The sequence below is a fragment of the Oncorhynchus gorbuscha genome, linkage group LG16, assembly GCF_021184085.1.
Source record: "Oncorhynchus gorbuscha isolate QuinsamMale2020 ecotype Even-year linkage group LG16, OgorEven_v1.0, whole genome shotgun sequence".
NCBI lineage: Eukaryota > Metazoa > Chordata > Actinopteri > Salmoniformes > Salmonidae > Oncorhynchus > Oncorhynchus gorbuscha.
The window spans coordinates 71,148,164-71,164,719 of NC_060188.1; the positions used below are offsets into that span (position 1 = coordinate 71,148,164).

At 39.8% G+C, this 16,556-nt stretch overlaps 1 protein-coding gene across 4 annotated transcripts in view; it reads left to right on the forward strand.

The window, feature by feature from the left end:
- The first annotated feature begins 5,394 nt into the window (after positions 1-5,394).
- Positions 5,395-16,556, forward strand: part of eda (ectodysplasin A) — a 62,384-nt gene continuing 51,222 nt past the window's right edge. For all 4 annotated transcript variants that reach the window (XM_046306255.1, XM_046306256.1, XM_046306257.1 and 1 more), the window contains exon 1: positions 5,395-5,838. In XM_046306255.1, the coding sequence (XP_046162211.1) occupies positions 5,539-5,838 (300 nt within the window). In that variant the 5' untranslated portion in view covers positions 5,395-5,538. The remainder of the gene's footprint in view (positions 5,839-16,556) is intronic.

Consider the following 16,556-nt stretch of genomic DNA (forward strand, 5'->3'; position numbering starts at 1 on the left):
TTAAACAATGTGATTTAACTTCCTGCTGTTATGTGATCAGTCAAATTCCTGGAACATCAACAAATAGACACCAACTACTGCACATTGGATTATCACAATCACATTTCAAATGTGATGTGTGACAGTATGCCTTGATAAGCAAATTGCCTTAGAAAACTAAAAAGTCTACTCTGTGTGTAAGGGTGCTCTTATTTTAGTTTCTCTTTGAACACTGGAGTGAGAAACCACATTAGCATGGTCTAGTGTTTCATAAATGGTACACCTTTTGAAATGATTTCCTTGTGAGTGGCCTATTCATGTCCTTGTGAATTATGCATATTATCTGCCGAGGTAGTCTCCAACATTATTTGGTGGTACTACAGTGTACAGTATATCCACTTTGACAGTACTTGTGTCTGATTGATTTTTGCAATAATGTTGTTATATTTCTCTTCAAACAGTGCAGGGCCTGGTCTCTCTAATACATCTGCTGTTCTGTTGACGCCCGTCAGATGTTGAGATAAAATAATGGATCACAGCAAATCTTCACATCAGAAAAGGGCAGTTTCCCAGTTCTCTGTTGTATTGATGTTCAAATCTCATTCTGAACATTGGATCTCATAAAGCTCCTCTAAAAGCATGATCCATTCCCAATGCTGGAAAGTGATAAAAGACATATTTATATGAAGCTTGTTTTATTGCTCTTGGAATGGTGCTTCTACAGAAAGTCCTTTCTAAAGTGAATACTTTAAGGAACAGACATGGCCCATGAAAGATATAGGGACAGCCCCACTTGGTTCTGGGATGGAGACAAAGGATCCATGATTTAAGGTATGTTCCCCACAAACTGTTTAATTTTGTCAATGTATTACCTATGACCTTCCCACCCACCACTGCCATGTCTGTAGACATGTATCCCTATGTAGAAACATGAACATCATCTAGTTAATGCTGGAGATATTCTTGGGCGTACTTGAATAGAATGAATGTGGGTCAGTGATGGTTTTGCCTGTATTTACATATCACCACTGAATGTTAGTGGGTGATAGACAAGGGTTGTCTGGGATTCTATGTATGTTCATGTCTGTTCTGCTATGCATAAAAACAACAGTGCTGGAATCACTGCTTTACTCTTTTATGACAGTGATGGGCATTCCTTACCTTTGGGGGCCTTGGTTGTCTGCAGGCTCCTGGGGTTGCCTACCAATCCACAACAGACCTAGACTTGGAAAACCAGATGTAGTCACTTACTGCCTATTGTGCTGAAACATTGACAAAACAGAAACCAGGAGATCCTAAAGCTTTCCTGTAGCTTTCCAGGCTTACCAAAAATATATCTATGGCCAGTGTTCATGTGTTGGTCAAATAAACTCAGAAGGTCAACACATAATGTTACCTTATGACCTGAGAGATTACATCAACGAGGAAGGATATACAGTGGGTGGGGAAAAGTATTTAGTCAGCCACCAATTGTGCAAGTTCTCCCACTTAAAAAGATGAGAAAGGCCTGTAATTTTCATCATAGGTACACTTCAACTATGACAGACAAAATGAGAAAAAAATCCAGAAAATCACATTGTAGGATTTTTAATGAATTTATTTGCAAATTATGGTTGAAAATAAGTATTTGGTCACCTACAAACAAGCAAGCTCTCACAGACCTGTAACTTCTTCTTTAAGAGGCTCATCTGTCCTCCACTCGTTACCTGTATTAATGGCACCTGTTTGAACTTGTTATCAGTATAAAAGACACCTGTCCACAACCTCAAACAGTCACACTCCAAACTCCACTATGGCCAAGACCAAAGAGCTGTCAAAGGACACCAGAAACAAAATTGTAGACCTGCACCAGGCTGGGAAGACTGAATCTGCAATAGGTAAGCAGCTTGGTTTGAAGAAATCAACTGTGGGAGCAATTATTAGGAAATGGAAGACATACAAGACCACTGATAATCTCCCTCGATCTGGGGCTCCACGCAAGATCTCACCCCGTGGGGTCAAAATGATCACAAGATTGGTGAGCAAAAATCCCAGAACCACACGGGGGGACCTAGTGAATGACCTGCAGAGCTGGGACCAAAGTAACAAAGCCTACCATCAGTAACACACTACGCCGCCAGGGACAAATCCTGCAGTGCCAGACATGTCCCCCTGCTTAAGCCAGTACATGTCCAGGCCCGTCTGAAGTTTTCTAGAGAGCATTTGGTTGATCCAGAAGAAGATTGGGAGAATGTCATATGCTCAGATGAAACCAAAATATAACTTTTTGGTAAAAACTCAACTCGTCGTGTTTGGAGGACAAAGAATGCTGAGTTGCATCCAAAGAACACCATACCTACTGTGAAGCATGGGGGTGGAAACATCATGCTTAGGGGCTGTTTTTCTGCAAAGGGACCAGGATGACTGAAGGGGCCATGTATCGTGAGATTTTGAGTGAAAACCTCCTTCCATCAGCAAGGGCATTGAAGTTGAAACGTGACTGGGTCTTTCAGCATGACAATGATCCAAAACACACCGCCCGGGCAACGAAGGAGTGGCTTCGTAAGAAGAATTTCAAGGTCCTAGAGTGGCCTAGCCAGTCTCCAGATCTCAACCCCATAGAAAATCTTTGGAGGGAGTTGAAAGTCTGTGTTGCCCTGCAACAGCCCCAAAACATCACTGCTCTAGAGGAGATCTGCATGGAGGAATGGACCAAAATACCAGCAACAGTGTGTGAAAACCTTGTGAAGACTTACAGAAAACGTTTGACCTCTGTCATTACCAACAAAGGCTATATAACAAAGTATTGAGATAAACTTTTGTTATTGACCAAATAATTATTTTCCACCATAATTTGCAAATAAATTCATTAAAAATCCTACAATGTGATCTTCTGGATTTTTTTTCTCATTTTGTCTGTCATCGTTGAAGTGTACCTATGATGAAAATTACAAGCCTCGCTCATCTTTTTAAGTGGGAGAATTTGCACAATTGGTGTCTGACTAAATACGTTTTTTTGCCCCACTGTAGGTCACAGCCAATGTTTTAGACCATTACTGTGCATGTGAAGAGCTTATGGTTGACTGTCCTTTTGAACACTGTCCTTTCCAGTGAGAGGCCAGAGGCTCTCAGGCACTCAAATAAGAAGTGACAAGTCCGACATCAACAGGCTAATGTTATTGGTAGTGTATGCAGCTATTCATCAAATCCTTCAAACAAACAACAACTAAAAAGGGATCCAGGTACTAGAGTACTGTATGCTTGAGGCCCTTGTCATTGTGCCATTGTATTTGCTTTAATGCTTTTCACTGTGAAATCATCAGATGGATTAGGGGGTGGGGCTTAAGGGAGGCCCCATAATATACTACGTTGATCTTTTTAGTGGGCATGAGGAAATTATTACACTCTCCTGTTTTAATCATATTTTTCCAATTTATAGCCAAACACCGTCCATAATATTTGAAGTCTTGCAGCCAAGTGTTCTGTGACAGATGCCTAGACAGGAGTGAGCTGGGCAGCACCGCTCTCTCTCCCCATGCCAAGAGCTGACAGATCCTGCTGTTTCAAAGGGAGTCTTAACACTTTGAGGATTACGGATAGCTCTGACATGGATGGGGCTCAGCGCTGGAAAGTGGAATACCAGTCCCGGTTCAATCCCCCCCCACCTCCACAGGCCCACTGAGATACTCCTGTGGACCTGAAAGTGTGACAGGCAGTGAGTGTGAGAGAGAGAGGGATTCATTAGACATGTTTTAAACAGCATATAATTATAACCAAACAGCTGTGAACAAAATGTCTGAGTTGACTTGAATGGGCGGATTTGGTAAAAAAAAAGAAACTCACACTGCACCGCATCTGTTTATAGTGGGTTTAAATGTGTAACTAAGGAAAATATGAATGTGTATTTTACACAAATGACAGTGTTTAGAAGAGGAAATGAATAGGGAGCCATCATGGTTTTCCATTGCCATTTTCACATGATGCATCATCGTCACTATATCCAACTGTATCCCACATGATCTCATTATGAGACATAAACAGTGCACTGTCACAGAACCAAAATGTATATCCCCATCCAATAGGGTGGTCTTAGTAGATGGATTAGGTCATAGATTCTCATGGCTGATGACAGGAGGTGCTTCATGCGACAATGGGCACTGGCCATCAGTCATAGTGGAAAAATGTCTGAATTTGTTGGCAGAAAACAGAACTTGATCATGCGTGTATGTTTATTCAAAGTTCTTTGACATGTGAATTTCACAATTCCTGTCCTTTTAACTGACAGGCTTGAGGGAATGAAAATATATTGCTCTACATATGTTACTATAACGCCATAATGACTTTTATATTAACACTTTAAAGATGTCAGCTCTATGTGCTTTCAGAAGGCCTCATGTGTCTTCGGCTGTTGATATTGTAATAATGTTGGGGGTCATGACCAGTGAGTAAGCAATGGAGCTGTGGGCATGCGCCCAGAAAAGAAATGTCACCAAAATCATTTACATAGCATGACTCCAAGGTTATTGATACCCCCAAATAGTGTTACAGCATAAGAACCATAATTTTGGTTGATGTTTCTCAGGGGACCCTAATTAGTGGCAGACATGTGAAATGTATAAAACATCCCTTACTCATTTTTAGGTGAAAGCTTTTGTCCAGAAGATCCCGGTTACTGTACATAGTGACACTTGTAATTTATGGTGCATGGCTAAGCATTCAGAATGTGTGTCTCTGAAATACACTTAGGTTATGTGTGGTCTCAGATAAACCAGAATATTGATCTCTAACAGGTTGCATTATCTTCAAGACAGGTTACATTATATTCAATATTTGTATTTATTATGGATCCCCATTAACTGCTGCCAAGGCAGCAGCTACTCTTCCTGGGGTCCAGCAACATAAGACAGTTACATATAGTTTAAAATACTACATAACATTACATTTCATAACACCTTACCCAACACATTCAGTGTGTTCCTTCAGGCCACCACTCCACCACCACCACATATTTACAATACAACATGCATGTGCACGTGTGTAGATTGCTTGTCTTATCATGTGTGTGTCTGTCTGTCTCCGAAGCATGTAGAAAGACATATATTATTCTATTTTGGCTGATCTAGCTACAGGACAAGGTCACCATTCATCATTAAAGTTTGATCTTCCAGTTTTTCAATGAGTTAGTACAATCCGGGATCCTTGGGACGTCCCTACCCTAAACTCTAACCTTAACCCCTATCTTTACCATAACCCTAACCTAAACCCTTGGCTTAACCATTTTACAATTCAACTTCAATGGGGTAGTGACGTCTCAAGGACCACGCATAGCAATTACCTTTTTTTCCAACGGAGTGGCGTGTAATAGCCAATGAGAGACGGAGGGGCGGATCAAACAAACGGGATCACTTTATTTTACAGTATCAGTGTGTGGGTTACCGTACCGTCCCCCTGACTAGATGTGGATGGAGATAACTGTCACTGTGCTATCGTTTGAATATCAGTCAGCTCAGGTTAGGGACATAGCATCATAGACAAAAGCCGAGTATGCTGAAATAGCAACAACTGAAAGAGTATTTAGACATGGCACCCACATCGCTGTCTGAAAAGTTAGCAAATTTAGAGGACAGTGAATTAAAAGAGTCGACCTGCATTTGCAGGAAACAGTGTAAGAACTGTAAAATCTTTCTGGGATTCTTCGTCTTATCCCTTTCATTGCATCTAGTTACGCTTTTCTGTTATTTGGACCTGAGATCCGAAGTGAAACGCGAGATTCTCCAGAAGAACAGAGAGGAGACACTGTCACCGGCCGCAACCGATATGAATGACCGATATTCTCCAGTATTCCAGCTGTTGGATATCAGCTACCCAGCTGATCTACAGGTAGGATAATTATCGCCTCTGTAATAGCTTAACACTAAACACATATTTACATTTTGTAAGAATGCATTGAAATACACATCAGGGACCAAAGTGCAGCCTTATACACCAAATTATTTTATACAGATTATGGATCATTTATTATTACAAATAACTGTATTTGTAAGTTCAATATGGACATCACTTTTGGTCTTTAAACATCTTTGTAAGACCTTGCATTTCAGTTGCTTATTCTCAATATTTAACCTAACTGACCAGATAAACAACTGGCCCCAGGGTGCGCATACATGGTTAGCCTACTGTTGATAAACGGTATGATGTCTAGAACGTGGGGGACCTCATGCAGAGATATTTTCCGACCAGGGTGTGCTTTGCATAAAGTGCCTGGAATGATCACATGGTTAACATATTTTTCACTCGTGGGATGTTGAAACAACTGCCAATGTCTATCGTGAATGTGCATGATGATTAGGCTATTGACTGTCATCAGTTAGAACCTTTCATTAGTCCTTGATCAGACAGAATAGTATATTGGTCCATGGTTCTCAAATGAGAACTACTTAGGCTTTCTTTGATTATGATACAGTCTCGTTGCAGGTTGGCCGTATGCTTATAGTAATACAAATCATAATTTCACAGTCGTGGTGCCCAATTCTCTATTGTTACTTGAGATTGATAATGCTTAATAATACTTTTGTTGAAAGTATTTTTTCTAACGTGGTTTGGCGAGGATTTTAAAAGTGAGTGTATGGTTTGAGTGACCTGGTGGTGCATGTTGAGACGAGCAGACACCTACGAGAATACTGCATGCCATCAGCATGTGGCACAGTAAGATTACACCCATCCCCTCCATGTATTAACAAGCCACTCACACATTTTACTGCATTGTTGGCATATTATAATCGCCTACAATTTCGTCATGAGGGCAGAAAACACCTGGGGCCATTGACGATGTTACTGGAATCAAATCATAAAAGGCGCTACAGTTCTCTTGTCAGCTATTCTTTTAGCCTGTGAATTGACATAATGGGACAGAGCTCCCACTTGTCTGAGGCTATAGTGTGTAAGATGCCAAACGTGCGTGGTTTGAAATATTATTTTACATGAGCATGGTAAGCCATGTGAAAAGTACTACTGCACAGAAACATATGGTAGGAAGACGACAGTCAGTGGATGCCTTTCAATTTCAGATCAATTAAATGACACATAACTTGACAATGTTAAGATCAGCAGGGTAGCCTAGTGGTTAGAGCATTGAACTAGTAACCGGAAGGTTGCAAGTTCAAACCCCCGAGCTGACCAGGTACAAATCTGTCGTTCTGCCTCTGAACAGGCAGTTAACCCACTGTTCCTAGGCCGTCATTGAAAATAAGAATTTGTTCTTAACTGACTTGCCTGGTTAAATAAAGGTAAAATTTAAAAATCCATCTGGCCCTCATTGACATTATAATCAGATGAGATGAAATGTTGAATGATTTGGTTGTGATCATGTTGCTCTGAGTTCTCCAGAATCCAAGTTGTTGTCTTTGACCTTGCTACCAGCTGTGAAAGTACTACACAGTACTAGTGGTTGCAATTTTCTTTCTTTTTTAATCCCCTAGTTGACTCATCAAACAAATCCTTAGCTTTTAAGTTCAGTCACTATGTTTGTTGTAGGCCTATGGATGATTTATTCATAGGGGTTTATATTGAGAAAAAGACCTAAAAAAGCCCAAATGAGATTGTGAATGAACTATAGCTGGTATACGACCCCTTGCTTCGTCATTTCAACTTCCCCAGGCATTGTGGCTTGCCTCCAGAGCTCAGTGTGAAATCTCTAACTAGCACAGTTAGCTCCAAACAAATATCCGGTTCCAACCCTCAACATCACTATTAAATCAGACTTTGTGCTCTGTTGCAGTATGCGATTTCTTACAGGATATTACCTTAAAAGCAACGTTGTGCAACGCAAGTAATTACATCCACTCAATTACTCAACTCCATTAAAATGGAAGCATTGTGGGAGAATGTACATATGGCAGTAGATGTTAATATAGATGCAGACATATATAAGAAGTGAGAGAGAGACCTTTTAGAGTTGATTTAGGCAACATATTTGGAATTACGTTTATGGATGTGTTTATTGTTTGCGTTTGTATTTGTCTGTATTGTCAATTGCATTGAGTCCTTATTACCATAGATTTAAGCAAAAACCTGAACCAAAGAACCATCCAGAGGGTATGTGGTCTGGGTTCAATCTGAGGGCTGTAGTTATAGAAGTTAGAGTTAGGGATGGGCCCTGTGTAATTTTACATAATCTATTGTAATACCCACCACTCAAGCTAATAAAACATAAGTAAACACACATTTAAACACACATACATTTAACACACACACACATACCACCACATGACACACCATCTCCCTCCCCTCAATTAGATCATCCCATCATCCCTGATGATGAACTGTAGATGTGTGGTCAAGAAAAATGTGTTTACTTTAGCTGTAGGTTTTAATTGATTTATTTGGAATGCTTTCAAAGGAACAAGTGGGCCTCGGGCCATATTTGTTACTGGGGACAGGTGTCAAGACTGTTGCTAATTTTGTTATGTTTGCAAGGGAGTTAGGAAAGAATGTTTGAATGTCCCTAATTGTGGATGATGTTTGCCATGATATGCACCTGCTTCACTTTAGATTATCTTGAGGGTTTAGCTAGTGGCTACACAGATGTTATTCTCTTTCTTATGGGAAGCTATTCATACAAACAAAACATTTTGTGTCTTTCAGTATGTTTAGAAAGCAGAGGGACAGTTACTGCTAACTAAAGAGTAAAACGTCAAAAAGCCTAAAAGGTTTTCCTGTTGAGTATTCTTTTGAAGATGAAAGCTTTTTACATCATAAAGAGATTTAACTCTTGCATGAGACTGGACAAAATAACACATTTTCATTGTTTGGAGCAGCTAATTAGTGGGACCAATTCGTTTCTAATCTGAGTCACGACTCAAGATTGTGTTAGCCCACAGAGCCTGTCTAGGCAATGGCATTAGCTTTGGGAGCTAACGCAAGCTCTTTTCATGACATAGACTGACCAGATTAATCCAGGTGAAAGCTATGATCGCTCCCTTATTGATGTCACCTGTAAAATCCAATTAAATCAGTGGAGATGAAGAGGAGGAGACAGGTTAAAGAAAGATTTTTAAGCCTTCAGACAATTGAGATGGATTGTGTATGTGTGCCATTCAGAGGGTGAATCGGCAAGACAAAAGATTGAAGTACCTTTGAACGGGGTATGGTAGTAGATACCAGGCGCACCGGATTGAGTGTGTCAAGAACTGCAACGCTGCTGGGTTTTTCACGCTCAACAGTTTCAAGAATGGTCCACCGCTCAAAGGACATCCAGCCAACATAACACAACTGTGGGAAACATTGGAGTCAACCAGCATCCCTGTGGAACGTTTTCGACACCTTGTAGAGTCCATGCCATGACGAATTGAGGCTGTTCTGATATAGCGATATCAATGTTCTTCTTATTTTGTACACTCAGGGTACAGTACCAGACAAAAGTTTGGACATACCTACAAATTCCAGAGTTTTTATTTATTTTTACTATGTTCTACATTGTGGAAAAATAGTGAAGACTATGAAAACTATGAAATAACACACATGGAATCATGTAGTAACCACAAAAGTGTTAAACAAATATATTTGAGATTCTTCTAAGTAGCCACCCTTTGCCTTGATGACAGCTGGAATGCATTTTAATTAACAGGTGTGCCTTGTTAAAAGTTCATTTGTGGAATTTCTTTCCTTCTTAATGCATTTGAGCCAATCAGTTGTGTTGTGACAAGGTAGGGGTGATATACAGAAGATAGCCCTATTTGGTAAAAGACCAAGTCCATATTATGGCAAGAACAGTTCAAATAAGCAAAGAGAAATGACAGTCCATCATTACTTTAAGACATGAATGTCAGTCAATCCGGAAAATGTCAAGAACTTTAAACGTTTCTTCAAGTGCAGTCGCAAAAACCATCAAGCGCTATGATTGAAACTGTCTCTCATTAGTACCACCACAGGAAAGGAAGACCCAGAGTGAAATGCTGTCATCAAGAAAAAGGGTGGGTACTTTGAAGAATCTCAAATATACAATATACTTTGATTTGTTTAACACTTTTTTTGCTACATGATTCCATATGTGTTATTTCATAGTGTTGATGTCTTCACTAATATTCTTTAATGTAGAAAATAGTAAAAATAAAGAAAAACCCTTGAATGAGTACGTTTTTCCAAACTTTTGACTGGTACTCTACGTGTTCACCAACTGTGTGTTCCAAATCACACGCAACTATTTTTGAGGGAGACAAATATTGAGCAATCGTATAGCGGTGAACTAACAGTTTAACAATATGCATTTATTTATGTGCCAAAATTGTTGTTTTCACCACTAATCTGTAAGGTAAATCACTGCTTTGAAGTGACTTTGACATACAGTACTGTATGTCCAGATGATGTTACCTATTATATAGTCTTTAGTCAGCTTTTGCAGAAATATGGTGCTCACTTACTTTAGAGTGGTTTATTTCAAAGAGAACTCAGTAATCACACAATGTCTTTTCTAACGCCTCCACTCTGAAACTCAAAACAGCGTTGGTTTGAGGTTCACAAAAATATGTGTCTTCAAAGTAGCCTCAATTCCCAGTTATATCATCTGTGACTCCACACGTTTGTCATATAAACGTAGAGGTCATGTAACTTGAGTTGTGTATATTGAACATACTAAATGTCTATTGAGCCATATTGTAGTTATCAAAGAGGCCTGCATGCACCAGTGATCTTTTCACTCAGTATCCCAGTTGTTACATAAGATCAGGCTTCATAATTCCATCATGATAGTAGCTCAGATACTATTAGGCAGTTCTGCCTTTTTACTTTAATTTCCTAGTAGCCCTGGAAGGCTATGGAGGGCTATGGACCACCATGACTCAGAACAGTTGGAGACCAAGGTGTATCCGCATTCTACATGAGCTTTGGCGCCTGCCGGGAGACCAGCCAAGAGGGAGTTACATTTCATTTTAGGAAGCAAGAGTACTAAACAAGACAGTAACTCATTCAACTATCAATCATGTATTGTCAATTTGTCAAATTATCAACAGTTGAACAGTATAGTCATTTTTGTGGTTTTTGGCTAACCACAATTAGTCCTTTATTTTTCAACTTGTATTTTCAGACCAACCATGGATGTTTTATTATTGCTCTTCTCTGTGAAGTTCAATTTGTGTGGGTAAGCCCAGACATCTTTGGTGAAGTAGTTTGTGCAATTACTTGAGAGGAATTCTTGTGAAACTGTTGTCTCTCTGTCCTGTGACGGAAGACCACGGCACAGCCACTTTATGAGAGAGTTTTTACAAAAGACAGGATTACATTTGCTAATAACATGCCATTCTGGATTTGGTATTTTTTTGTGGGTGAACCAATTTGTTTACTAACTAGAACACATCCTTCAAAATAATCTCAGGACAGCGCATTATAAATTAATACCCATAAAATGATGGCCTTATACTGACTTGAGGTCTGTGCCTAATTCAATTTGAACAAAAGTCTGAGCAGAAAGAGTTTAGAAAGTGATTGTGCATAATATTGTTCTTGTATAAAAAAAAAATATTATCTTAAAGGACTTATTTTTCTGGACGTTCATGTATATGAGCATCCCAAATTCTTAACATTACTAAGAAGCATATCGAGGAGATTGATCAAAACAAATTTGTTCTCATCCATCACAAATAATTAATTTCCAAATCAAACATCTTCCTGCATTTCTTCCCTTCTACCCTCCCTAAACCTCACTCAGATAGATTGAAATCATGAACACTGCTATTATATAAATCAAATAAATAATATAGGCCTTTTTATCAGCCCAGTCATCATATTCCCATTCTATGGTGGTTTGAGTTTTGAAAGAGACTATGAAAAATAGAGGAGAAGTGAAAGCAAGTTGTCAACCTTGCTGCAGAGCAGATGTGGGCCCACATTTACGAAACATGTTTCATGTGGTTTTCTGGCTGTCCCAAATTGGAATTGTTTTAAAGCCACAACACACAGAAACTGTGCCAGGAGGAAGGGTAGGGTGAGCACTTGGAGGAACAAAGGGAGGAAAACGAGGTAGCAGGTGGAAAAACATATTTGCCAAATTGCTGACAGGTGCTCCAAAGCCTTGGTTAGAAGGTTCAAATAGAAAACCCAGCATGGGGAATTGAACAAGCTTTCCGAATTTGGCTAAGAGCCACTCAAAGCAAGATGTGGCAATTTTTGCTACCTAGCACCAGTAGTGTAAAGTACTTAAGTAAAAATACTTTAAAGTAGTACTTAAGTTGTTTTTTGGGGTTTCTGTACTTTACTATTTATATTTTTGGCAACTTTTCATTTTACTTCACAACATTCCTAAAGAAAATAATGTACTTTTTACTCCATACATTTTCCCTGACACCCAAAAAGTACTCATTACATTTTGACTGGAAAATGGTCCAACTCATACACTTATCAAGAAAACATCCCTGGTCATCCCTACTGCCTCTGACCTGGCAGACTCACTAAACACAAATGCTTCGTTTGTAAATTATGGCTGAGTGTTGGAGTGTGCCCCTGGCTATCTGTCAATAAAAAAATACTAATTGTGCAGCCTGGTTTGCTTACTATAAGGAATTTCAAATGATTTATACTTTTACTTTTACTACTTAAGTACATTTTAGCAATTCCATTTACTTATGATACTTAAGTATTTTTTAAACTAAATACTTTTAGACTTTTACTCAAGTAGTATTTTACTGGGTGACTTTCACTTTTACTTGAGTCATTTTCTATTAAGGTGTCTTTACTTTTACTCAAGTATGACAATTTAGTACTTTTTCCACAACTGTCTAGCACCAAGTTGTTGGCATATTTGTTGAGATTTTCTTTGTTGAGATGTATTTAAACCCACTCACGTGCCTTGCAAGAATCTGTGTGTTCAGAGCTACAGTTTTTAGACTCAATGTCAATTGATTGGTTAATGTGCATACTTTGGTACGGAAAGATGTAGATGTAGTATGCTGTGCATACTTTGGTAAAGAAAGATGTAGATGAAGTATGCTGTGCATACTTTGGTACAGAAAGATGTAGGCCTACAGTGCATCTAGCTGGACATATTGTGGGGATTCACGATAGGTACTGATCTGAGCATGATTGTGTTAGCTCAGCTGGCTGATAGAGACTTTAGGGTGGATTTACATTAGATACATCAGATTACCAACTTTTCTGTTTACACCGGCCTTGGATGTGGTGTGGACAAAGCCTCATTCCTAACTTATGTGAGTGCAACTATTAGCATACCATAAATACCAAGGTATATAGACAAACAAAATAAGGATAGCAAATCAAACTATACAGGAGCTTCTCATGTAAACCATATTGCATATAGTGTTGCAGACTTGATTAATCAGATTGGTCTCATAGACAATAACGAATATAGTAAACGTAAATCCAGGACACGCAAATGAGTATGTTACGTTTGGTATGGTTACATAAGATGGAAGCTTACTTAAGGCAAAAATGAAAGGATGGTTGGTTGGTCGGGGTAGATGGGTTTGCGTATAATGTAAATGTCTAGCAACCCAAAAGTTACGTGTTTGAATCTCATCATGGACAAATGTAGCATTTTATCTAATTAGCAACTTTGCCTCTACTTACTACTTTTCAGCTACTTTGCAAGTAGCATGTTAGCTAACCCCTTCCCTAAAAGACCATTTATGCTTGATCTGGCAATGCGGTCTGGAAGCTCCGTATGTTAGCCACAACAAATTGGAATTCATAACATATCATACATTTTGCGAATTTGAAACATATTGTACATTTTGCAAATTCGTAACATGTTGTACGAATTGCAATTCGTAACATATCATACAAAATGGGTGATGAACATCCACAAATGAATACATACCATATGAACCGTAACATATCACACTAAATGGAGTGTCTCAGATTTACATACAAAATAATACAAAATGCTTCGAGACCACATTAGATTAATGCAATGATACACAAATGGGTAGATACACTACATGACCAAAAGTATGTAGACACCAGCTCATCGAACATCTCATTCCAAAATCATGGGCATTAATATGGAGTTGGTTCCCCCTTTGTTGCTATAACAGCCTCCATTCTTCTGGGAAGGCGTTCCACTAGATGATGGAACATGCTTCCATTCAGCCACAAGAGCATTAGTGAGATTGGGCACTGATGTTGCGTGATTAGGCCTGGCTTGCAGTTGCCCTTCCAATTCATCCCAATGGTGTTCAATGGGGTTGAGGTCAGGGCTCTGCAGGCCAGTCAAGTTCTCCCACATCGATCTCAACAAGAATGTCATTATATGCTGGAGCGTTAAGATTTTCCTTCACTGGAACTAAGGGGCCTAGCCCAAAACATGAAAAACAGCCCCAGACCATTATTCCTCTACCAAACTTTACAGTCTCACTAATCCCTCTGGCAGGTAGCGTTCTCTTGGCATCCGCCAAACCCAGATTCGTCCGTCAGACTCCCAGATTGTGAATCGGGATTCATCACTCCAGAGAATACGTTTCCACTGTTCCAGAGCCCAATGGCGGCGAGCTTTACACCACCTTTGGCAGCGATTACCGCCACAAAGTCTTCTTGGGTATGACGCTACAAGTATTTGAGGAATTTCTCCCATTCATCTCTGCAGATCCTCTCATGCTCTGCCAGGTTGGATGGGGAGCGTTGCTGCACAGCTATTTGCAGGTCTCTCCAGAGATGTTTGATCAAATTAAAGTCCGGGCTCTGGTTGGGCCACTCAAGGACATTCAGAGACTTGTCCCAAAGCTACTACTGTGTTGTCTTAGCTATGTGTGCGAAGGGTTGTTGTCCTGTTGGAGGGTGAACCTTCACCCCAGTCTGAGGTCCTGGAGCAGGTTTAAATCAAGGATCACTCTGTACTTTACTCTGTTCATTGTTCCGTCGATCCTGACTAGTCTCCCAGTCCCTGCCACTGAAAAATATCCCTACAGCATGATGTTGCCACCACCATGCTTCACCGTAGGGATGGTGCCAGGTTTCCTCCAGATGTGACATTTGGCATTCAGGCCAAAGTGTACAATCTTGGTTTTATCACACCAGAGAATCTTGTTTCTCATGGTCTGAGAGTCTTTAGGTGCCTTTTGGCAAACTCCAAGTGGGCAGCCATGTATCTGTCTTTTACTGTGGATAGGCTTCCGTCTGGCCACTATACCATAAAGGCCTGATTGGTGGAGTGCTGCAGAAATGGTTGTCCTTCTGGATGGTTCTCCCATCTCCACAGAGGAACTCTGTCAGAGTGGCCATCAGGATGTTGTTCACCTCCCTGACCAAGGCCCTTCTCCACCGATTGCTCAGTTTGGCAGGGTGGCCAGCTCTAGTAAGAGTCTTGGTGGTTCCATACATTTTCCAATTGAGAATGATGGAGTCCACTGTGTTCGTGGAGACATTCAATGCTGCATAATTGTTTTGGTATCCTTCCCCAGATCTGTGCCTCGACACAATCCAGTCTCTGAGCTCTACAGATCATTCCTTCGACCTCATGGCTTGGTTTTTGCTCAGACATGCACCATCAACTGTATGACGTTATATAGACAGGTGTGTGCCTTTCCAAATCATGTCCAATCAATTGAATTTACCACAGGCGGACTCCAATCAAGACAGTGATGATGATGGAAACATGATGCACCTGAGCTCAATTTCAAGTCTCATAACAAAAGGTCTGAATAAATAAGGTATTCCTACTTTCGGTTTTTAATACATTTGCAAAAAACGATTAAAAGCTGTTTTCGCTTTGTCATTATGGGGTATTGTGTGTGGATTGACGAGTAAAACATGTTTTAAATACATGTGTAGAAAATGCTGTAACTTAACAAAATGTGGGAAAAGTCAAGGGGTCTGAATACTGTATTTTAAAAGCCTTACATTTTTTATTTGGGTAACAGAGCAAAAATGTTGTCTGCTGGTATTAAGGTAATTAAGGTAATTCTTGCAGGGCGTAAGAGAGCTGTTGTCTTTACACTGTACCACTCATGGTGTAGATGTCTCCCCCCAGAGGTAGTGTGGGAGACATCTCTTAAAGAGAGATTTGTATCCGTCTCTACACTACACAAGTGTCTCTCCTGGACCTAGTTTGTGTTGTCAAGGTAGTATAGTGTACATAGGGTATGAGATCATGTCAAGCAATGCCACTTGTTCACCACAGGAGATCATCATGCACGAGCAGAGGTTTGAATTTAGATTTGATCATGGGTTCATGTTCAAATGTAGCAATCTGGAACCTTGTGTGATGATGGCCTATGCTCACTTAATGCTCATATTTGAGCATGATTGTTTTATAAATGAAAGCCCATGTCCTTCAGGCTCTCATACATCTATTTTTAATCTTTAAAAGCCTTCAAAAGAATGTGTATTTTGGAGGGGGAGGGTTACTTTTTATGGACCCTGTAAAATCTCTAACTAAGAACGTTGGGGCAACAAAAAGCATGATCATGTGTTAAAGATGTTAAAACATTCCAGTTTTTTCTTTGAAACAACCAGATGATCATATACTGTTAGACTGTCTCCTAAAATATTTCAGAAGAGTGTGTCATATCCAGAATCGTGTTCTGCGAGGTTATCTGTTGAGAGTGATTTGGGAAAGCCAAATGGCACAGATAACTGAGCTGTCTGATCTGTCA